The 24959-nt window shown below is 41.7% G+C and overlaps 1 protein-coding gene across 1 annotated transcript in view; it reads left to right on the plus strand.

Annotated features, from left to right (window-relative positions):
• The window catches only part of NIT2 (nitrilase family member 2), a 570156-nt gene that overhangs the window by 44837 nt on the left and 500360 nt on the right, over positions 1 to 24959 (plus strand). Inside the window, exon 2 of the mRNA XM_044071381.1 lies at positions 10622 to 10740. Coding sequence (XP_043927316.1) covers positions 10622 to 10740 — 119 coding nt within the window. The remainder of the gene's footprint in view (positions 1 to 10621; positions 10741 to 24959) is intronic.

The following is a 24959-nucleotide window of genomic DNA, read 5'->3' on the forward strand; positions in this document are numbered from 1 at the left end:
TTAAATATATTTAAAAATAAATAATAGAAGAACAAGACAATACTAAATATAGTACACCCACAGTGACATCAGAGTTCAAATCACAGGAAACATTTAAAATAACATTGCAGGACAGGCTCAGACAAGTAAAGAAAAACGATATCTAAAAGCAACTTCACTGTTTTCCTGACTGTATCCAAGAGAGTTACTATACCGTAATAACTTACATAATAGAGCAAGGCAGATGATGTGGTGAATGGTCCTTCTTGTTGCTGTTAGGCTCAAGACAGAATACAAAATGCCCTGTGTTTCACTAAGAGACTTCACAAAATACTTTCTAAAATATTACTGCTGGGATAGCTTGCAGAATGACATCATTTCTGGTCATCTGACTTCTAGTTCCCATACAACCCCCCCCCCCATTGCTGGAAGCTGGCAGGATTTTGCACCTACCTGTAAAAATACACACACAAGGGCTTTTGCTCAGATCTTTGGCAGGTGCTGGAAGTCATAAAACAATTGCTTTCCCCCACGCTTCCACAGTAGTAATTAGCTCACCTGAAAGAACATACAGAAAGCTTCCTAGTACAGACTTTGTGTCTCTTGCTGCCTTGTATCCTGTGAGATATCATCTTTATGACCTAGCCTATAAAGTGATTTAATTTCAGATGCTTTTCTAAAGTTTGCTGGAATTAGGTAAACTCTCCAGTTTTCCCTGTTAAAATGTATACATTTAAACTGTTACAATAGTGCATGTACATTTCTGTTCTCTCCAGTAAGGCACACTGTGCATATATTTCAAACACAAGCACTTTACAAATACCTTTTCAGCACAAACATCTATACTAATCAGTGTGATATACATATGACATACAGTTCTAATACATTTGTAACACCAGCATCTTGTATGAATCAGATTGATATTCACAAATGACATAATTATTTACAAAAGTCCAGCTAGCTGTGCTGGCAGTACCTCCTTTCGTCACACTAGGCAAAAAAGATGGGTGTGTTCATTTGGGGGGGGGGTAAGGGTAGTAGTTTCTGCTTAGCTCACACTGTTGATCTAATGACAGGGCCTTGGCTGAAGAGTAGAGGCCCATTGTGATGAAGGGAATCTGTGCAGGCAGACATAGGCATGGCTGCCCAAGTCCAATGATTGCCTGATCATTCCAGTGGGGGTAGCACATTTGTGGGCATATGAGGCTTAGGCAACCCTTATGGTGATGCATATGCTCATGTTACCACCACAGGTGGGGTTAGTCTATAAACTGAAAAATGCTTTTATTGCTGAGATGCATGCAAGAGCATAAAGCATCCTCATGGCAGCCTGAATGATCCCTCCAGACAGTGTAATATCTGATCGGGGGGCTTGATGGTTGGCGGGCATAGGGGCAAACATCATACAGAATTCGGCAGTTGAACTTTTGCATTGATATATAAAATACTTACCTGGCTTACAGGAAAATTTGAACTATAGCAGATAGATGGAGTCATCATCCATGCAATGGAGGACATTGAAAATGGGTTGTGAAATGATGACAGTGATGCCGCTATCTGTTGCCAGACTTTTATTAGCTTTCTGCATATGTGATATGACCCAGTGCCCTATTGTTCTAGTACCATAAAATAGATTTGTTGTTGGATCAAATTAAAAATGTCCCCACAAAGTATTTTCTTCTAGACTCTTTAAGGCCAGGAGAACTGTTAACAGCTTCAGCTGGCTTATGTCTTTCTTACTCTTTAGCAGGGATAGCATCCCTTGCACAATGGAAGAGCTAAAATGGGGTGAAATGGGCTCAACATCCTAGTATCAAAGCTTATGTTTGCGCGTGTGACTGACCCACCTGTACTCTGAGGTTGTGGGGGATTTCCATCACTCTCTGATTTGATGATAGTGTCTGACATCAAAAGGTCTATGGGTTTATGATGACTATGCAGATACTAGTTAATTAAAGTCCATTACAGTGTGTGCATCTTTAGGCATGTGACATAAACCATGAAGGTTGTGGCCGTTAACCTCAGAAAATGCAGGAGGATCAGTGCTGGTGCCTTTCTGCTGCATTAACAGTTCAACAGGAAAGGAAAACTCTGACTCTTGTCTGAGGATTGAATACAGAACTGGCTGCCACTAGACCAACAAGGAGTCTCTGGACAGTTAGGAACCTGGTTTCCCCAGTAGCAGTTTTTTCCTTCATCTAGAAAACCACAGTTAACAGTGTTTTTAAACATAAAAGTGTTTATTTCAGTAGAAACTGTGAAACTAGTACTGTATTAACAACTCAACAGGAAATGAAATCTTGGACCCTTCTCTGGCAGTTGAACCCCGGACTCCCCATACTCAGTGCAGCTGTCGTTGCCACTGGAAGGTTACTTAGTTTCCCCCAAGTTGGTCTAGTGGTAGCAACAACTGCATGGAATGTAGGAGTCCTGGGTTTAATCTCCAGACATGCGTCAGTGTTTTCCTTTCCTTTTGGGTTGCTAATACAATACTAGGTTCATGTTTTGGACTGCATTAGATACTTTCTGTTTTATTCTTTCTTTCTTTCCAGGCTGCCAAAGACATGGCCACCTGGGATTTCTCCTGACATGAATGATCAGTATTACAGCATGTGTAGCTCAATGCTGATTAAGGCAGTCCTTTGGGAGAAGACTTCTCCCAATTTATTGTGATTCCTGAGATTCTACTCAATAGAAGTGTTCACTCCTGGAAAGCCATCAGGGAGTTCTTTGATAGGTTACCAAGAACTCTTCATAAAAGGTAGGGAAGCAAATAAAGTTCAGTGAAGGTCTTTCCCCAGTGCAGTCTTGATCATAATGGCTAGCCCCCCTTTGTAAATACACTGAGTACAGGAAAACCCAAAAATCAGCATTCTGAAAGCGGTGCCTACCCAGAAATTCAAGATACATCATATGTAGACACCAATGATCCTAAAGATTTAATCTTGTCCAGTAATCCCATCCAGGCATTGTAGTGCAGCAAAGGTATGATTCTTTAGAGAGTCTCCTGAAAGTTGATGTGCAGGATGTGTTTGATGAAACCACATGGGTTCAGAACCAGAAAAAGGCAGGAACAAAATCTTAGGGCTCCATCTAAAAGAGGAACAGCCATCTACAGCCCCTTTCAGGTATAGCTCTAGACTGTGATAAGTGCTTTGTGGAGGCTGCTTTGTACTTGAAAAGATAGAGTTTTGGATGAGGACTACCAAGTGCAAGACATGGTTGTCATTAACCATGTCTAGAAGTCCTTAGTCCTTACAAGAGGCTCTCCAAGCCAGGACAAATCTAGAAGACCACTCTGATATGAACAGTCTTAAATGACAGGCTTGCAATGCTACAGAACATGCAGCTTGGCCAGCACTACTGACTGATGTTTAAGGCTCCTTTAGTCTGATAAGGTGCTTGTTTTTGGAGTTGTTAGATGAATGTAGAAGAAGATAGGGACCTGAGGAAGTCGTAAAGCCTTTTATCAGTAGCGAAGACTTCCTTAATTTTCAGACAGTCACTCACTAGATCAGGTGAGGGCTGGCTAGAGAGGGCCTCCCAAGAAATGTCTGTTCAGGATGGCCTGATAAGTGCTTTCTTGAGCAAGGAGAGTGTGAGCCACTCCATTCTGTGCAGCACATGCCTGAGCCTGCTGCTTTAGCTATGCCTTCAGTGCAGTCAGAATTGGCATGTTTCATGGTCACCCAGTGTGGTGCAAAAAGCTTTCATCAGTTTTCTATAGAATGTTCACTAGGAAGGAATCGAGCATAGGTAGATGTGACAGGTAGTTGATGAATCTAAACCTAATATAGAGACTACTCTCTTTTTTATGTATTTATTTATTTACTTACTTATTTTGTACTCCCTCTGTCCAGAGCTGTGTATTCCTTAACTGTGTCTTTTGAGGGACCAAGGACACATAGTAATCCATATGCAGATTAGTAGGGTTTATCTGCCTTCTTTGGAATTAAGGGAGTCTTATCTGAGTGTTTTTAAAGCTGCATAAATGGTGTTTGTCATCATGGGTTTTATGGGGGGGGGTCTCCCTTCCTTAGATACTTATTCAAACATTTCTTGGAAGAAAGGAGTTGGGGCCCCAGTCCCTGATAGACTTAATGAGCCTTAAGTTTTGTGCACATGGGGGTGGGGGTGTCAGTTGAAGAGAGCTTTACATAAGGTAGGTCTATGTCTGAGACAAGTTCCACCCTAGAAGTTGAAGAGGGGCGTTTTGCCTTCTTGGTTACTGATTGGCCTGAATGTGCATGAAATGAGTACATAGAGTTGATCATGAAGAAAGTACATGACTGACTGTTAAGTGTCAGGGTGCCATATCTCAGGAATATACCTATCCTGATATCGTCCTGGCATTGGGTATTTCTCAAGGGTGTACTGCACCCACATGGAGAGATCTTACCAAACTGTAGTCTTCTGAAGATTATGTCCTGAACCATAAACAGTGATGTGGGAAGGCCCAGTTAACCATTCTCACTGTAGGCTATTGAGTCCTGATAGATCTGAGGTGGAAACTTGTGGAAAAGAATTCTTGATCTTGATTGCTTCCACTAAGACACAGCTTGTGAACTTGAGGGCTGGCTTACCAGGAGTAGGCCAGCTGCATATGTGCTCTGGCAGTTCTACTTGGGGCTGAATGCATGTAGAATCTGGAATCCACCTCCAAATGTAGTTGCCAGGGTGCAAGTCTGCTGAAGTAGAAGATGGATGTGAACTAAAACTCTTGATAGTTTAGGACAAGAATGTCATGTAGTAATGAGGCCGTCTCAAGTATGTACTTATCTGTCACATCTTTCTGGATTTATGTCCTCAAATTCCTTTATCTTTTGACATTACTTTGACATTGGACTAGGGCTTCAAGAAAGACTGTTCTGCTGGTGGTTTTGCTGGTCATTCTCAGTCACTGCCATTCTCCGAAAAGTGATGTAGGTGAAAAACCTTTCCCCCCTGTGACTTCTATTGGCCATTTTGAAACTGACACTTATGGCAAGGCTTTATAACACAATCCTTTCCCAAGTGATAACAGTATCACACAAGCGCATCAAAATCTTAGCTGCATTAAGCACTGAACACTGGAATTTTTTAATATCTTGAGTTACAGGAAGGAATGGGTGGGAGTGGGGGAGATTGAGAGTCTAGCTATGCTGTCTAAAGCAGCAAATGTTTACCTGATCAACATGCATGGGAGCTTCAGAGATAACTAGCCAGATTGGAAAAGGAATGAAGGATTATCCCAAATGTAGACCTACCAAGGAGGATCATTAATGTTAGGTGAAGGAGTACATGCCACAGTTCAAATCCCGGTGAAGCAGTAACAGTTGCAAGACCAAAACTTTGAAGAAAGGGTAGGTTGAAATCCACTTTCTGACTTGACTGAAGTCGAATGAAAATTCTTCAGTGACAGTTGTCATCTCAAAATTAGAATAACTGAGAGTTGTGGGAGTAAATTCCTCATTCTGGGCATGTATGAGTAACCCCTTTATAACCTTAGTGTGTTTTGGTGTATATCAGTGTATGAAATGTGCATATGTATCTGTGGATATGCAGATGATCAGTAGTTAATATGTTTCCCTTCAGGATTAGTTTGCTCAGGTTTTATGTTCTTGTACCTGGATGTTTGTTGTGTGTTCTCATTTCTCTTTGCTTTCTGTGTATTGTAACCATGTTTTTAGGATTGCATTATAATATGTTTTGTTACTTTGAGATTGCAGAATCTCTGTAAAAGAGCATGTCATATTTTAATTTGAATCGATGTAACATTGTAGTAATAATTGTAAAGTAAGGAGAGCGAAATATAAAAGGGCTTGCTTCCCTGAAAAAATGAGTTTAATTTGTGGGTGGTTTGGTCGCATAAAACTGAATTCCTTTAACTAGTGGTAGTTTTATTGTTTTGTGTACTTGCAGGAACAGTACTCTTACTAGGAGGGTCCAGAAGATATGTTTCAGGAGGTTGTATGTTGAGGAAACATATAAGGAATTTTAATAATATTGTAAGAGTGGAGTACGTTCAGGGTGTGGGTGTGTGGGTGTGGGTGTCTTGTCTGTCTGTAGGTTTCAAAGGACTGTTTTCATCAAGGACTTATTTAAAACCAGCGGTTCTCAAAATATAGTAATTCCCCAATGTGACACTTTCTGAATTGAATCCATCTTTGGTCTTTGTCTCCTTTCTTACATTTTGAACTTTATCAGCATTCTGTTGCATTTGACTTTCAAACCATTTGGATTGATGGACCTGTAATGTTGTGTTTTGGCAGATACTGTTTCTGATGGCCATCACACTAACCTAGCAGCTTCAAACTTCGGGTTTCTTGGCATAAAGAGCCATACCTTGCCTTTACTGGATCTCTCAGTATGAATCGTTATCTTCTCCTGAAGGTAATCTCTGAGATATCACTTGTGTAGTCCATTCATCTCCTGGGTTTATTTCCATTTGCTGAAAATGGGGCAGAATATGCCCTTCATAATCTTTACATTTGCCATCAGTTATGATTCTGCCTCTGTTAGGTACTTGATCTCAGTCATATGGAGCAGGAGTTTGATTCTTTCATGTCTGGAAAGGAGGGTTTTTTCACACCCTGTCCAGATGAATTGCTAACTGCATCATCTTTTGTCACCAGAATGCTAGTACACTTTTAACAATTTTAGAAATCAAACTTTACAGCTGATTGTGGCTGACAGTTAATTTGCGGTCACCTATCCATTGATCTAGGTTGTGTTTGAAGAAGATCAGGGAGGGACTCTGTTTCACGTGAGTTGGAAGCTTGTTCCAGAGAACTGGCAGTCTCTGGAAGATTTATCTGTCTCTCCAGCATGATCTGTTCATGTCATAGGCTAGGTTAAGATCCCTGGAGCGAGTGACCCTCGTGCAGTTTGATTTAAGAATGTGTAGGATTTCTATCAGGGCTGGGTCAGAGAATGCTTTATTAGCCAGGCACAGATCACCCCTTAGCACCTGTAGGAGACAGAATACAGTGACAGGGCTTTCAGTCTTTCCGCAAAAGACTTGTCTTGTGTATCCTGTAATTTCTTGGTGAGAAACCTCTGTGGTCTCTCCAGTTGTTGCAGGTGTCTGGCGAGGTACATGCAGAAGGGAGCATTGTACTCAGTCACTGGTCTGATGAGGGTAGGGTATAATGAAATTATAACATCCTTAGATCTAGGTACGATGCCATTACTTGTAAAATGTGCCACATAGAAGGATTTCCATACTACTGTGGATACGTGGTGGTCAAAGATCAAATTACAATCGAACTGAGTACCCAGATCACTTACCAGTGGGTCTGCACTTGGGGGGTGCTTTCTATAATGTAATTAGCAGGAATGTCAGCTTTCCCAAAGGGAATAATAATGCATTTTTTTGCACTTAGCTTTAATCTGTGGCTTTGACACCAATCATTTGTCTGCATTAACCCTGTCTGCAGTATGTTAACATCATTGGGGAACTCAGTAATTGCTTCCAGTTTGCAGTTGTCAGCAAATTTGGTCAGCCACAGGCTGTCCAAGTTTCCCTGGACTGCTGAGATATAAATTCTGAAAAGTAAGGGGCCCAGCACAGAACCCTGTGGTACACCAGTGGTGAATGGTCTTTTGCTAGAAATGAAGTCGCCCACTTTGACAGTGTGTGTGTCCTGTCAGTGAGGTAATTGGCTACCCATCTGGTAATGTAGGGGTTAATTCCCAATTGGAAAAGTTTCACTATGATACCTGAGTGGGGGATTGTGTCATATGCCTTTGCTTGGCCAAGATAGACAGTATACACTATCTTTCCCTCATCCAGGGCCTTGGTGACTTTCTCGAAGAAGTCAACCATGCTTAACAGGCATGATCTACCTATAATGAATCTGAACTGGGTTGGGTCCAGAGTTTGGAGTTTACCTATGTCCTTGTTAACAAGGTCCATAATGATTCTTTCCATGGCCTTTCAGATGAGGCTAGTCAAGCTTATGGGCCTATAATTCCCAGGGTCAGTTGATGGTCCCCCTTTGTGCAGAGGGATTACTGTTGCTATCCTTCATTCTGCCAGAACATAGCCAGTTCGCAGGCTATGGTTAAACAGGGATTTAGCCGGGGGCTGCTAGGTCATGTTTTAAATTGTTTAAAGGGCAACCTGGGATGTTGTCTGGTCCCATTAATGCCATGTTTTTGGCTTGGAAAGGACCAAGATGACCTGCTGTCTTGAGATAATAGACTGAGGAATAGTGGCGGGTATACTTTGGGGGATGACTGAAGGGGATGGGGGGAGGTGAAGTTTGTGGGTCTACTTCACCTTGTCGAAGGCAGACAATATCGAAGCTGATATTGTCGGCACCAAAATGTCGAAAGCGAAAGTCATCTCGTGTGTAAATGGAAATCTCCGTAAAGAGAGATTTCTGTTTACTGCAATGTAGTGCGATCTCAGAGTTGGTATATTTAAGTAGCGGGGGTGTGGGGGTGCTTGCCCCCCTGCATACAGCAATTTGTGTTGTGTTTGGGTGTTTGTTTTTTTGTGTGTGTGTGTGTCCGATGTTCGGGGGTTTTGACGTTTTCGTGTCGATTATTACGCTGTCGACAGTTTGAGTTTTCGACAGGGTAATATAGACGCAAAGTTTGCTCCAGATCTATCAGCTAGTAGGTTGGCTGTTACCTCCAGTTGAGTATGGGTGGTGCCATCCACAAACAGTTCAGTGCATAGCTGGGTATTCCCTTTTAGATTTCAGATATAGTTAAAGAATGCCTTGTGATTGTCCTTAGCAAGGGAGACTAGTTTTGCTTTGTAATTAGCTTTGGAGGACTTGACAAGATTTATGTTTGTTTAAGCTAGAGAGGGATTTCTTCCTCTGCTGAGCCAGTTCCTCCTGTTTTTGGACATTAGTTTCTTTCTCTTGTTGTATAGCCTGTTTATATTATGGGTCCACCAGGGTGGCTTGTTTTTTCAGCAAGACCTGGTTTTAATCTGGTAAGATACAGCCAATTCTGTACAACTGCTTAAATGGTTATACAGGGCATTAGTGTACACTTCTGCATGGGAGTCCATGTTATCTGCATTCAAGAGGGCTTTGAAACTTCTTATACAATCACTTAGTAGGAAGTAATTTGTCTTTGAAAAATTCTTAAGTGTTTCTGAGCTTGATGGGGGGATCTGGTCTTATAGTTGCATCGAATGAGACTGATTTATGGTCTGATCTTACCAGAGAGGACATCACACGGGGGGGGGGGGGTGCAATGCTCTCCTATGTTAGTGAGTACTATGTCCAGGACATTTGAACCTCTTGTGGGTGTTTTGACTAGCTGTTCCAGAGCATTTGCATTGACATAGTCCAAGAACTTCTGAGCCAGCATGTTTGATTTCATGTATATTTTCCAGTCAACAGTAGAATAATTATAATTACCCATGAGTAAGGTGTTGGTCGGTATGGCAAGTAACTCCAGTAAGTCCAGGTGTGCGGTATGCTTTTTCTGTTTCATGGTGGGAGAGCTATAGCTAGCTATGATATGGTAGGGAGGGGGCTTTGCCTCTTGTTAACTGGACAGGGAGTAGCTCAAGAGAGTCATACTGTTTGACTATTCTCGAGGTGTACTTATCCTTAATGAAGATGGATACATCTCCTCCTTTGGTTCTTTCACACTCAATTTGTGGTCTGAACGTATGGAAGGCATTGTAGCCCTGCACGGCTGGGGTGCTTTCTGTGCCTTTGAACCATGTTTCGGTGATGGCACAGATGTCATCATCTTCCAAAGTGAGGAGTGCTTCAAGGGAGTGCAGTTTCTTGTTTAGACTCTTAGCACATGTTCTCGACTGGGACATAAAGCTGCTTTATTGCATCAATAAGACTTTCTTTAAATAAGCTTAGTTAACCCCAAGCAGAGAAATTGTGAGGTGTGTGTGTGTGTGTGTGTGTGTGTGTGTGTGTGTGTGTGTGTGTGTGTGTGTGTGTGTGTGTGTGTGTGTGTGTGTGTGTATCCTTAACACCGATGCTCAGTTTTTTTAAGAGACACATGAGGGTCAAACAAAGGATGTATTCAGGTGTTGTCAACAGTCAGTCTGTGGAGGGGCCTTTCAGAGGTCAGATCTGTTACAGCAATATCCTTACAGTTATTATTAAGCTTCAGTGAATCCTAAGCATGTGTAGCTTTGGAATCTCCTACTTTGACACGTGGAGACCTTTGTAATTAGTTTTCTGCTGCTTATTTGCCAAAGACACTAATGGAATAAGATTGGTAAGGCAAAGTCTTTTTATACAGGAAAGCTCAGCAACTTATAGAGAATTGCCATATCCATGTAAGTGTTTTTAGGGTGCATGTGTAAGGTAGGGAGTCCTCAGAATATTTCTTAAAGCTCTAACCTTTTTCAGTGTTGTACTGCTGTAGGTATGCATGGAATACGTCATGCTCCCTTCACGTGTATACCTGGTCAAGTTTAAAATCTTCTCAAACAAGCTCTGAAAGAGTTAGAAAATCTACATTTGGAGGTATTTCTGCAGTATTTCTCTGTGTTTCTGTTTTAGATTGCAAGTTGATAGTTATCTTTTCACTTGTGTGTTGTACTATGACAGCAAAATGCTTGTATCCCAAAATAATTTTGTATAGCTTGATAAAATGGTTGTCAACGTCTTCCAGTTTTTAAAATGTAGTGGTACATTCTAAAATGTTTGTCTTTCTTTACCAGAATTTCGAATAGCACTCGTCCAGCTCCTTGTCTCTTCTTCCAAAAGTGATAATCTGAAGCGAGCATGTGTGATGGTGAAGAAAGCAGCAGACCAAGGAGCTAGACTTGTGGTTTTGCCTGTAAGTATTCCCAGTCACGTCTTTAGTTACAGTTTGACATGTGATGAGTTTTGAAAGGCCAACTTGGCAGTTTATTGATAGCTTACTGAATGTCTTCTGCTGTCATGCTTGAGTACTTGTGGATTAATCTTTTGGGATCCTCTTACACACTTCTGCTGCTGAATGTGGAAAGGACTGTCAGTTTAGGGATTAAAAAAATTCCAACTGAATAATAGAAGATATTTTTCCCTATTTTTCCCTTAGCCTCATGACATCTGCCTTACCAGGCATTTCATCAGTTCATTTCTTGCCTGTGTCCCATTCTGGCAAAATTGGTTTAAACAAGTCATCATGTTGTTAAGTAACCATTATCCAGTCCAGTCCAGTCCAATGAGTGTGGGTGTGGTGCATCTCATCATTGTTTTTTGTCTGTTTCTTATTGTATGATGGCAAGATTTTTTATTTTCACTATCTGCAAAGGATCCAAATTCCTGTTGAGTAACCATTATCCAGTCCAATCCCAACCTTGTAGATGGTAGTCTTCTGCACTGACTGCCTGATAGTTGGGTTTAGAGTGTTGTCAAACCCCACTCGAACATGACACACGCTGAGCTCAGCAACATCGAGTGAGTATCCTGTCTGATGAACAGATGTTTCCTCTGCCTAGATACATCTTGTCTTGTGTTGCAGTACTTCCCTACTCAGCACGAAAGCTAGGCATAGCTGTGCCATGGTGTATAACGTGATACTGTTGGGGGTGGGGGTGGAACAGCTCCTGTGTGCATTTGCAATAGAACCAGATCCACACCCCACAGACATAGAGGCAGTAGTTGTAGCATCTTTGAGATGCATTAAGCCAGAAAAGGATGCAGTACATTCCAGATAACACACCTAGACAGTGAAGGGCAACAGAGTTTATGACTGCACAAGTGAATCAGTCACATCTAGTTCACAAATATGGGCCATGACAATTTTTTACTAGAAAGGCTCACCCAGACTCTGCTACACTTTGCTGTGAGGGAAAGGTTAGTTTGCCTTTTATTTGTTGTATTACTTTATTGTCTTTTCTATTTTGAATACTGTGATTTGTTTTATTTACCTTGTGTTTTACTTGTATTCTGCTTTTAACTGCATATTAAAACTTGAAAAGAGACCACAGCTCTGTCTCGTGAGTCAGGCAGATCTTTTTTTCCCCACCCTCCCACTGTAGTGTTCTTAAACACCACTGTCTTTCTGGTTGCCTTCCCCTTATGTTACTTTGACCATATATCTAATTTCTTCTCTGTTTTTACTGGCTTGTGTGAGTAAGCACAAAATTATCATTTTGTGAAATCACTCCCCTTCAACTATTTAAATTTATTGGCCATCCTACTGTATTCCATAGTACCAGAATACAAAAGTACCCACCCCCTTTCAATCTATCTTGCTGTTTTAAAAATAGTGACTCTCCACTAAAACTTAACTTTTTCGACAAGTAAAACTTAAGTTACCTACTTTCACATCTAACTCTTATAGTGCACACTGCAGTATTTAGGATAAACCATTTTTTCATCTTACCTTTAAGCATCCCTGTGACTAGCACTTGCTTTAAAACCTGCTGGAAAGCACTAGGAAGTCAGACTGATACAAGCACTCAACTCTCCTTGTTAATAAGGAGAAATTAATCTTAGGCACTAAGTACCTTGCTAAAGTAAGGGAAAACAGCTCTTGTACTTTACAAAAAAAAAAAACACCAAACCAGGCATGTCCAAGGGTCAGCTTCCGGTGATTTCTCCTGTCCACCTGGTGAATCTGGGTATACTGGGTCAATGCAGCAATTGCCTCATGTACACAGACAACCCTCTCGTCCTACCACCCAACACTACAACCTGCGAGAGACGCACTTACTTAGCCAAACTGGAAGCAAAGCTCTCTCCACCCAAGATTGTGCTAGACAGTCAAGAGGAGAAGGTTAACACCTGCACTACACCTCAAGCAACACATAGCCCTTCTAAACCCACACCACCAACACCTACACATAGCAATATTAAACCCACATATGTGGAGGCCCTTAACATTAACCTGCCCAAGCAACAAGGACCTCCAAAGCTGAAACGCAAACAAACACCAATCACAACCAAGTGTCACATAGCTCACAACACCAGTGTGCCACCCAACAACAACCCCTAAGGCAAGACAACGTACCCAACACTGTAGTCATAGGTGACTCTATAGTCAGGCACACTGCTGTCCCATTCACCAGGCTGAACAAGGAAAAAATTACAGTCAGCTGCCTGTCGGCTGCCAGGATCCGCCACATAATGCATGCACTGAAGTCACTCCACAACAAGTACAAATATGAATCTGTCATTGTCATGTTGGAGTGAATGACTTGAGACATACTTCCCTGGACTACATAAAAATAAACATGGAAGAGCGCTCGGGTCATGTGGCCCAGGCAGGTATGACCCTAACCCTGAGTAGCATCCTGCCTTCGCCCAGAATGATACCACAGTATAAGGACAAAATAATTGACTTCAACAATTGGCTAAGCTTCTGGTGTCATTCAAAGGGGATCCAGTATCTGTCTGCCTGGGATGACGTTCGACAGACTACAGTGCTTTGCCAGAGATGGTCTGCACCTGTCGCCCTTGGGATTCAGGTTACTGGCTAAGGCTCTTGCCACCCCTATAGTGCCTTTTTTAGGCAAAGTTCAAAGGACAAAACCGCCACCATAACAGGTACAAGCATGCAAAATCTGAAGGTAATGCTACTCAATCCTAAAAGTCTAAACCTCAAAATGCACTCTCTCGAGGCAGTCCTAAAAATGGAGAACATAGATATCTGTGCAGTAACTGAGACCTGGTTCAAGGCTCCAGAGAGCATCCCTGCAATACCAGGCTACAACTCTTACCACACTTTTTGGCCATCAAACCAGGACTGAAACACTAAAGGTGGAGTAGTGTCCATATTCACCAAGGATATTCACAACACCAGGCTAGTTGCCCAACACAATGCGTCTGAAATTCTCCAGGTACAACTAACAATAGGTGAGACTGCAATCCAAATTGTAGCTTGCTACAGATCCCCCACCATGCCCCAAGATTATCATTACAGCTTTCTAAACATACTGGAAAATATTAAGATACAACCAAACACCCTAATACTGGGTGATTTCAACTACCCTGACATTAACTGGAAAAACTACTCGTGTACCAACACCTTTGCCCAGTGGTTCTTGGAATTTATAAATTCCAATGCCCTGGATCAACTAATCCTTAGTCCCACCAGGGGCTCCAATATCCTAGACCTGGTCATTACCAACACATAGGAAATCGATGCTCCACACCTATGGTCACCCTCTCGTTTGTCAGGTCTGACCATAAGCTAATCACCCTTGACATCCACATCCCACCCCACCCCCCAGTAAGGAAACCTCTGTAAAAAAAACTTCTCCAAAGCCAACTTCATGCTACTCAAGTGAGAAGTGACAAACTTCATGACAGCCATGCAGACGGAAACTGAAAGTTCGATTGCTGAATCCTACACTAAGGCACTGTATGAGCACAGCCACTCGTGCATGAATCGTGCCATCCCCCAATAGAACCAAGACACTCTCCTCCAAAAAAAGAAGCCAATCTGGTGGTCCCTTGCCATAAACAAACTTTACAACAAAAGGAAGAAACTGTTGCAGAAAAGAGGAAAATCCCAGGATGCAAAAAACTCCCTTACCAGCCTCAGTAAGAAGCTGAGATCCCTCATAAAATCCTCCAAAGCTAGTTACGAAAATAAAATTGCCAAAATATTCCAAAGACAACCACAAGGCATTCTATAGCTATGTCAAGAATCTAAATGACAATGCTCAGATCTGCTCAGAATGGCATTAAATATACTGACCCCAATGATATTGCCAATATCCTGGCAGATTGATTCAGTGTAAACTTCACCCTCCTCTCACCCCCTAAAAGGCCCATCTCAATACCGAAAGATTGCCATATTCCGGTAACGGCCACACAGCTAAAAAACGCACTCGCCAAAGCTAAGAATACAGCATCCATGGGATCAGTACGACATCCCAGGCTGCGTACTACATGAACTATAAAATTAACTGGCACCTCACCTAAGTGTCATGTTTAATCATAGCCTCACCTCAGGTCTTGTGCCCACTGAGTGGTGCACAGCTACAGTTATCCTACCCCACAAAGGGGGATCCACCTTGGATCCCGGGAACTATTGCCCTATCAGTCTGGTGAGTCTGATCTGCAAGGCCATGCATTGTTTTTCTTTCGGCTTTTCCCAGTTAGGGGTCGCCACAGCGGAATTCCGGTCTGCTAATGATTGGCAGTAGATTTTTTATGGTGCTGAGGTGCCAGCCCGACGCCCAACCTTCAACGAAGGCACGCCCATTCACGCATGTCTTTCGAATGCCACTCGACCGCGGGGAGGACATGCAGACTCCACACAGAAGGTGCTCCAGCCGAGAATCAAAGGTTCATTAAATTCTTAGTTTAATCCATAGACCGCAACATAAAACCACATAAAACAATTTTATAAAGAGGTTTTGGAGCCTCAATCACAAGGACTTGGGCCCTGGTCTCCCTGGCACCACCCAGGGGGCGTAACTCCTTGTGATTGAGGCTCAAAACCTCTTTATGAAATTGTTTCATGTTGCAGCTGGGCCACTATAGGTCATTGGTCCAGACTACCATTGTATTTGATTCCTTTTTGGTGAGTTCACTAGGGATTAACGCTACGTGAGCTTTTTTGGATTTACTGGTTGTTTCAGCTGCATGGACACATGCTGTAATTTTCTTGGATACATACATAACATGCATACATAAAAATATTTCAAGCATGGTCATTAATGCCCTTCTAGGCTGCCAATATACCAAAACAGTTGTTCCTCTAATAAGTGTCCAGGCTTTTCTTAATATCTAAACTAGTGCTTTATTTAATGTAAATTGGTAGTCTATTCCATGCACCATCTGCTGTCTGGCAGAACCAATCAGTACACTTCTCATACCTATAGAATCTTCTACATGGGTTGTCTGATGATTCTCTACTACTTTTTGATAATCCCAAGCATTCCCAGAGGTAGTTGTCTCTTAAATACCCAATATAACTTAATAAGATTTTTCTTAAATATCCATGTGAGACATTGAACAAATTCAAGATATTTTAGTCTGTCATAGTAAAGTTTTCACATCCGTGGATGCTCTTGGTATATATCTGCTGTACTCTTTCCAGTTGACCTATGCTTGTTTTCCATATTTAGGTTTGTGTCTAACATAATTAACAAACAATGACGTCATCATTTCTGATTTCTTAGACTATAAATCTTTTTTATACAACCTGTAATTCTGTAAATGTCATTAACTAACTAATTGGTTGATATGATTAGAAGAACTCAAATCTGGATCTATCCATGTCCTTAAATGAATCTACATTTCAATCACTGTGTGCTGTATTAAATATTTACCTTTCAACTTATGTCTCACAAACCTCATATGCTTAGTTTTAGATGTGTTTATCAGCATATTATTCTCCTGTTGTGGTAATGTGTTTGATCTGGAATCACATCCTCCAGTGACATGGATGGGGTGCATAACTGACCTGTTGGCAGCCCTAGTGTTGGGTGACTAGACTCAGGCCCTCCTGTGGACAGCGAAATTATGTTATTGCTAGACCCTGACCAAGCTGGCGTCTGCTGGCAAAGTGTTTTGGCAATACTCTATACCCGCCATGGACAACACCAATTAGTTATGGTGGCACTTGAAATCCTCTGCATGGGGGTGACAGTTGAGGCAGTGTGTGTGTGTTACTGTAGACTTCATGAGACCACTCATATGGTGTCTCTGAACTCCATGTGTTCATAGAGTTGCAAGTGGCATTGGTTGGCATCCCCCTGAATGCTACACAATTCACCAGTTAGGTCCATGCTGTGGATAGGGAGGGGTGTGTGCAGTATGTATAAGCAGCCTCCTAGCCCAGGGGGAACTAGATTGAGTCATCATAAGCAAAGGTATGTAAGTCCCACATGGTAGATTGCTATGTTGCCCATAAATCCGTAGTGTATAAAGGGAGTACACAGGTGAGAAAGTCACTTGTCCCCTGATGTACACATACGATAAGATATACTTGACAGATAGGTTTGCTTCCTAATATATTCAGATACACACATTCTAAGTATAAGCAGTAGGCATAAGGCATACCTGAACATAATGGGGCACCTGCTACACCTAAGTAATGAGAATAACAGCTTCAGCTTTAGGAGGGCATCTTTACGTAGTTTGAATAATGCATCGTATTGTGCTGTGAGGCTGGCATAAGTGAATTTGGTGATGGTGGGAAGTAATGCCAGTGACCTGTCCATTGATTTTCTCCTACTGCAGGTCTGACAGTGAATTGATCGATGATTGCTACCAAGCAGGGATCTTGTGTCATGGTGGTGGACATGCAACTGTTATCATGTACCAGTCTGTGTACTATAGAGAGGGGGTTACACTCCTGGCTGGCTTCTTGGCAGCAAAGTAAAGGATGCAGATGTAGGGAAGTGGGTGGTATATATTCTATTGACCTTTTCCTTCCCTTTTCAGAGTTCTGTTTGACCTTTTCTCTTCCTAGCATCTGCAGAACAAGCAAATAACTGTAAGAGCTACCAATAGAGGCTACTTAGACTGGCAGCAAGGTAGGGTTGGTGTCATTGATGTATGCTGTCCTGTGGTGTATATACTTATTTGGCTTAATGGAATAATGTACACTTTTGGCACCCTTCACAGTTTTTCTGCACTCTGCAGGTCCAAAAGAACAAGAGGTGGAGTTCAAGTCCCACAGCCACAACATGCCTCTGCCGAGGCTGTAAATGAGAAGGAGGGGTGGAGTGCTTTGCTAGAGGGTGTGGAAACCTCTCTCCAGCAGATAGTCTGGGCCAATTACCTATAGTGGCCCAGCAGCAGCTACAGCATGTGTGAAGTTGGTGGTTGAGAGGGAGCTGAATGCTTCCCTTAACCATATGGAATGTTTTGTGGAGCATATATCTGACTCTGTCACCCAGCTGGTCCAGACCATTAAGCCAGCATAGAAGGAACATGCTCATACTACTGGCCACAGTGATTCATTTGGTTGTGATGAGTCAATGTAGTTCTCTGGGCAAGGAGACTGCCTATACACACTACATATACCCCTCCCTATCCACAGCTTGGTGTTCTCCCTTTTTGTTATGTGTAGATCCATACTTTATGCAATGTTCAAGTATTGTTATCATCTTTTGTGTGGCCATTGTGTCCCTGTCCAGCCTGTGTCTCCCAGTGGAGGAGTCTGTCCATTCACCCCACCCTTGTTTGTCCTGTGGTGTGTTTATCTGTTTGACATTGCACACTCCCCTAGCCCCCTGATTTCTATATCTAAATAAGAAAAAGCTGGTTCTCTCCCAGTAAAACAGTACTTCCCCAGCTCGCATGCTCTGCCCATCTGCTTACTGCCTTTCCCTTTTTACTTCCGTATACACACACTTTCCACCTTATTTTATGCATCATAAGGGTATTCATGTATGTGGGTTGTCTTAATAGCACTGTTGTGTGGCTGTATATGTTGAGTGCTACTTTGTCACCTGGCTGTGGGATACACTCCTCTGTTCACTAATGTGCTCATGTAATGTTATCCTTTGCACAAATGTGTCTTATATGTTAGGTAATAGTTACAGATGCATATGGCGTTTTATTATGCAGGCTTTGCAGTAGGTCGTGCATTCACTGAGCTTACTTGGATGATACATATATCCTTGTTATTTTTCTGTTCTCTGCAATTCTATCAGTGCCTGGCTTGGTTTCACTCCATAGTTGCTGTACTACTGAGCTTTCCACATCTGAACAGAGTTGTGCTGCATATCATGGTATCTCTGTATTTATAATTACTGTCTTCACTGCAAAACTATGCAAGCTCTGTGGAAATGCCCAACAATTGTCTGTGAATCCCAATTCAAATGTCTGGAAATCCTTCATTACCTTTAAATGTTTTTCATTTCCACTTTTTCTCTACCAGATCATGAAGGTCATAACTTTTTCTTCCTATTTAAATTTCACATGGTTTCCAAAAGGAATTTGTCTTCGCCTGTGTCAACTAGTATAGAGAGTAGGACTTCTGTAGTTTTTACTGTTGGTCACTACCCAAAGTGTTACATGTTGAAACTGTCTTGCTGAGGTCAACATTTACAATGAAATGATTTTCTAAAAAGTGAGCTATTGGAGAAATCTTATTTGAAGAGCAAGACTTGAGTTAGATTGAAGCGCTACATTGACAGCCTGATAAATGCTTTCATTTTTGGCCATGGGATGTAGGTTTTATCACCTTAACTACAAAATCAAGCACAATACCATACCTGGAGGCCTTACTACTACTGCTACTGATTTAAAGTGACAGTTTTGTTACAACTGAATGAGCGGAGTTGATGGCTGTTATACCAGGGACGGAGGATTTAGTTTTTTTTAAGGGCTAGAGGTTTGATCACTTAGGAAAATGTGCACTTTCTCATCTTTTGTTTTGAAGAAAATCTAAATGGACCAAGAAGGGCTTTTATCAGCTTGACGTAAGGACTGTTTAGAGTAATTCATTTAAAAAGAAACAATGACTATACTTTCATAGAGCTTATCAAAAAGCCAGTGAAACACAAACGATTTTCAAGAATTAGTACACAGAATAGAAAAGTTAAGATGAACAGTGCATTTCTGTTTTAGGTCGAAGTTGCTTTTTTTCATCTCTTTTTCCTGTGTAGCTTCTCAAACATTTATTTGAAGGAGTGGCATCCAGATTCTCTTGTTGTCTTAGTAGTCAATGAAAATAAGGTAACTCCCACCATGCTAAAGATATATTTTGTCACTGCAGCAAAACTAAGCAGATATTCTTTTGGTCATAATGTAGGATACTGGAATTATGGAGCTCTTTTGACAACACAATTTGAGAAGTAATTTGTTCTGTGTTGCAGAAGGCACATTTAGGTAAATTTATATCTTGCATTTTCAATTTTACCAAGCTGCTTTTCATGTCTTGTAGATCTGCATCCCTCCCAACCGTGTCCTTCATAACTTGGTGTCAAATGATGTTATGGCATGCTATACATTATGCATCATGTCACTGTAGTTACACTGTGCTGCACAAGCAGTAAAATCGTAAGTGTCCTGATGTAAGCTTTAGCATTGAGAAGCGGCAGCAGTTTTGGAGCCTTGAATTTTGCATCATAATTTTTAGCCCTTGCATTTTTCAAGAAGTTTTTTCACTTGTTACAGCCTTTTATTTATTTATTTTTTTCATTTTACTTTGCTGTGGCCCACTCTCTGTATATTATTTATCTGTGATAACTCCGATGGGCTATTCCTTCAGGGTACTTCACTTTAAGCTGCCCTATGACCTCTTCCACACATAATGGCTTCACAGGAACCTTAACTGAAGTTTTGGTTCTAATTCTTACTTGGGGAACCAGATAGCAAGGCTTTATATTGCCAGTCCATAGTATGAGTCTAGGAAACCCCCAACATGGTGATCAAGGTCAAATTACTTTGGTGTCCTGGAGATTTTGGGTTTGAGTCTCAAATAATAACTAATATCCTTCACTTTTGTGATTCTTGTCCTTTGGTAATGATTTTGCTTACTTCTGTGTAAATGTTTATTTACCATCTCTTCTGTTTGTACCTATGGAGCCTGCTATGATTTCTCATTTTGCTGTAAAACAGTTTTGAATGCAGTCCTTCATCTGAGGTCCCTTGGAAGTCCTATGTCTGCTGCCTGAGAACTGAACTTTGACTAGCAAGCTAATTCTGCTTGGTTTGAACTTCAGAAGACCTAGAGTTTCTCTATGGAAACAATTTTCTTTGTAACATTTATAATTGCCACCAAGATTTCCGAACTGCAAGCCTTGCTCAGTAAAGAATTGCACACAGGTTTTTCACAAATATAGAAGATATATGAGAAGAAATACTGCCTTTATATCTATGATGGGCTTTAAAATCTCTCTATACCTGTGGGGATGTACGAAATCTGTTTGACTGTCATTTTACTTCTTAAAAAGAAGAACTTGGGTAAGAGAATTTTGCATACAGTGATTGTATAAAGACAATTTAGATACTATATTAACAGGACTAAACCACTAAAACAGTTTGATCGGCTGTTTTGTCTTTATTGAAAGTCACTTAACACTATCTTTCCGAGTGGTTGGCTAATGGTATTACTTTCTTTTATGAAAAAAATGCAGGACTCTGACTGGGGAGGTTTGAGCCCATTGTCCTTGTTAATAGCTAACCTCACAACCTAGAAAACCACATTTTGGCAAAGTATTAGTAAGGCTGCTACTTAGACATTCACACTTCCTGTAAGCATTGCAAGTTGGATGTCCAATCTAAAAGTAGAACAAGAGATGTTTTTCGTGTTTCACTGTTGCAGTCATCAACTGTGGGTTATCCTTGCTGTGATAGCCCACGGCCGGCTCAAATATCAGAGTCAATATTTTTCTCTGTTTTTTCGAACTCTGGTAGCAACCGACCGGCACACTTGCAGACTGCTTCTGCTACAGGCTCCACAGCAAGAAAGACTGTTGTAATGGCGTCAGCTGCCTTGCTTTATAACACTGACGACCTGACGTCAGTCAACAAGTGACAGCAGCCAATGCAGAAAAACATTAATTCTGTATTTGGGCCAGCCGAGGGCTACCACAGCAGGGATAGCCCACAGGTGATGACTGTAACAGTGAATACACTCGAACATCTACATTTATTGTAAGTGTACACAACTGTACTTTCTTCCATTTGCCATGGAATTCACTTCGTAGATCATCCAGGCATTTCTATGAGAAGGGTACACTGCTTGGTACTCTGTAGCACATTTGTGTGCTAACGATAATTATCACTTCTACAAGGATTTTAGTAGAGTTTAATGTTTAAATAATGTGATTGTTGCTGCAAGACGGACTCCCTTCATCAATCCTCCACTTGTTTTGGGTTTTAGGGTGGCCACGGTGGTGCAGCAGTTAGCGTTGCCACCTCACAGGAAGAGGTTCTTCAGTTCGATCCTTGTCTGGGGTGCCTGCTGTGCGGAGTCTGCATGTCTTCCCTGTGGTCGCGTGGGTTTCCTCCGGGTGCTCCGGTTTCCTCCCACATCCCAAAGACATGCTGTAGGTGGATTGGAAACTCTAAATTGGCCCTAGGCATGAGCGCGTGCGTGGATGTGCCTTCTGTGGAAGGTTGGCTGCCGGGCTGGCAACTAGACACCGTAAACTCCATTGCCAATCATGAGCGGACAGATGATCCACTGTGGCGACCCCTAACTGGGAAAAGCCGAAAGAAGTTCTTTGTATGTGATAGTTTTATGCAAGTGTCAGACTTTTTGGGGTTACTACTGATAAAACTTAACTTTATAGTTGCTAGGACGTGGCAGTTGCTAGGACGTGGCAGTTTTTTGTGCATTTACACCAATTATTTGTAATTCTTCTGCTCTATCTAGTTTATTGCTTGGATGGCTGCTTTAGCTTTCTCTAGGAGTATTTGTTTCTTCACACAAAGTCTTTGCCTCTTCTTCGGGCTTCAAAAAATAAACTTCTTTTTAATTTTTGTTTCTCAAGAATGCATCCACATGCCCACAGGGAAATCTTTTTGTTGTTAAAGGTCTTGCTGAGGAACTAACCTTCACCTGTTGCTGATACTTACATTGCCATACACTTTTACAAAAACATAAAGTAGATAGAATTTTTTAAACTCCTTTTTCTTTTTTTTTTAATTTGGTGCTTTCACATGATGTAGTCTTAAATGCTTAGCAAAAGATGCTATGGCGGGTATATCTGGGTCTTCTGCCGAGTTACCAGTGTCAGAGACAGGTGTTCACAATATCTGTTGAAGAAGCTCACTGATATTGTCAAAATCTTTCTTTATTTTTTTCTTCATGCACTTTAATTTTTTATACATTGTTTCTTTATGGTCTCTTGCAAAACTTTTTGATGTCCTTCTATTCTACAGTTACAGTATTCATAACATGAGGGATTCCCTGCCAAGGGTGACCCGACGTCCAGCCAGTATAGCAAAGCCTTTTACTACTTAGGAGTATGTGACATATCGCACATATTCTCTCTGCATATGTCGATCATAAAAGCGATGTCCGCACGTACTATCCTCAGAACTTCTCTGCCGCCAGTCAGAACACAATTTTCAGCCATTGGTCTGCTCACGCGAGTCATTTGCTACTGTATCAGGTCATTTCAGATAAGTGCCCCATTGTTGTTTTTTTCTTTATCTTTTTATTTGCTACTGTGTTTGTGAGATTTTTTTTCATGTCATCCAAGAAAGGCAAATCTATTGTGGGAGACAAATTCCACACAAGGATAGTCATGAACAGTGTTAGTTCTACTTAGGGCCTACTGACAACCATAAAACTTGTTCCATTTGCCAGGCCTTCATATCTAAAACTTTATGAAGCTGCCTTTTCTCTCTAGCAATTTATCTTGAAAACCAGCGTCTTAAATACTTAGCGGAAGATGCTGTGGAGGGTATGTCTGGGTCTTCTACTGAGTTACCAGTGAAGAGAACAGCCAAACAGCCTAGGTCTGTGTCTTCCACTGCACCTCCTACATTGGACTTCTCTCTGTAGGCTGATGCAGGCTCAGAGATCCGTTCAGTCCTTGCTTAAGATTCCTTGGCTGAAATTAGTTCAGAGGTCACTGTGGCTCTGATAACAAGCACATCCTTGGAGGCTCTACAAATATCTACTTTGGATGCTCAGGGGGAACCAAGACTCATTATTTCAGAAGGCCCTAGGGGGATCCCTCAAATATTAATTAGGGAGGAAGTCCTGACTACTGTTGTGGAGTGTAGGCCAACGTTGGGCCCTTCCACTTTCCATAAGGTGTTTCAAACCTTAAAAAGAAACAAAAGACAAAACATTCCACTTCAGCCAGATATCCACAAAGTGTATGGCAGAGTATTACCCAGGGCTTATTTAATGCCTTTATGGCATTTAAGCCCCCTTCTGGTGTCTCTGTCCCTACTCCACCTTGGACAGCTTCACCACAAAAGAGAATTGGGGAACAGGAGTCTAATGGCACTGACTCTCCTGTCGAAGAACTTACCTTTGGAAAAGCTATTTCCAAAATGAGGGAGTTTTTTCAAATGGGGTAGTTCCCACGTTAGTAATGTGCAGAAGAGGTACTATGAACTACTGCAAATGGAGTCTCCTCCTTCATCGTCTTCTTCTGATGTTCCTCCAGTTTTACCTGTATTATTGGATGGTTTCAATTAAGCATTCCAATCTCCAGATTTACACCCCATAGCCCCTAAGAAGCCAGACTGCTTTTGTAAAGTGCCAGTGGACAGCAAGTTTCTTTTCAGATCTCCATTAGCTGATCCTGCTGTGGTGTCTGTGGCTTTGGATAAACCTTCCAGATTGCTGCCATCTGCTACACATCTCCCTTCTGATAAGGAAAACAGGACTTTGGAAAGGCTAGGGAAGAATGTTTACACTTCTGTCACCTTAGCATTCTGTGCTATAAATTACCAGACCCATATGACCAGATATGCTTTGGCTGTTTTATCACAGGCAACACCAGTCATTTCTGATCTTCTTGAGTCAGAAGGGAAGACTAATGCCTTGGCCTTACCAGGAGCTTCTTCTTAGGCTGAAAGGCATTCAGTTAAGTGTAGTTATGATGCATCAGAAGCATCTTCCAGGGCAGCTGCATCAGGCTCTGTTGTGAGAAGGTATTCATGACTGAGACTTCAGCCACTACCAGATGATATTAAAGCTAAGTTAGTTGATGCTGCTCTGGATAACTCAGCTTTGTTTGGGTCTGCTGCAGCTGACTTATTTAAGTCTTTGCAGGGGAAATTATCCACCCAAGACTGCCTTTGTGCATAAGCAGGCTCGCACTCAACCATCTAAGTCTAAAAAGGGTGGAAGGAGGCCTCCTCCACCTAAGACTTCTCAGTCTGCTCCTACCTAGAAGCAGCCTTTTTCTGACAAGCCAGGTAGTCTGTGACTACCCCTTTCGCCGCAGCCCTATTCCTGTTTCCCTTTGTCTTTCTCTGTCTCTTCCTGTTTGGGGGAAACTTCACTCAGGACACATGGGCTCTTTCCATTATCCAAAAAGGTTATTTCATGGTCTGGAAATCTCTTCCTCCCTTCATGGGCATTCCTCAACCACCCTGGGAACAACTACATTTATTCCCAGAATTCCTTTAGGGGTTATTGAATCAAGGAACAATTCAGGAGGTTCTACTCACCCACAGAGG

The sequence above is a fragment of the Protopterus annectens genome, chromosome 5.part0 (genome assembly GCF_019279795.1).
Source record: "Protopterus annectens isolate FY-2018-M chromosome 5.part0, PAN1.0, whole genome shotgun sequence".
Lineage (NCBI taxonomy): Eukaryota > Metazoa > Chordata > Ceratodontiformes > Protopteridae > Protopterus > Protopterus annectens.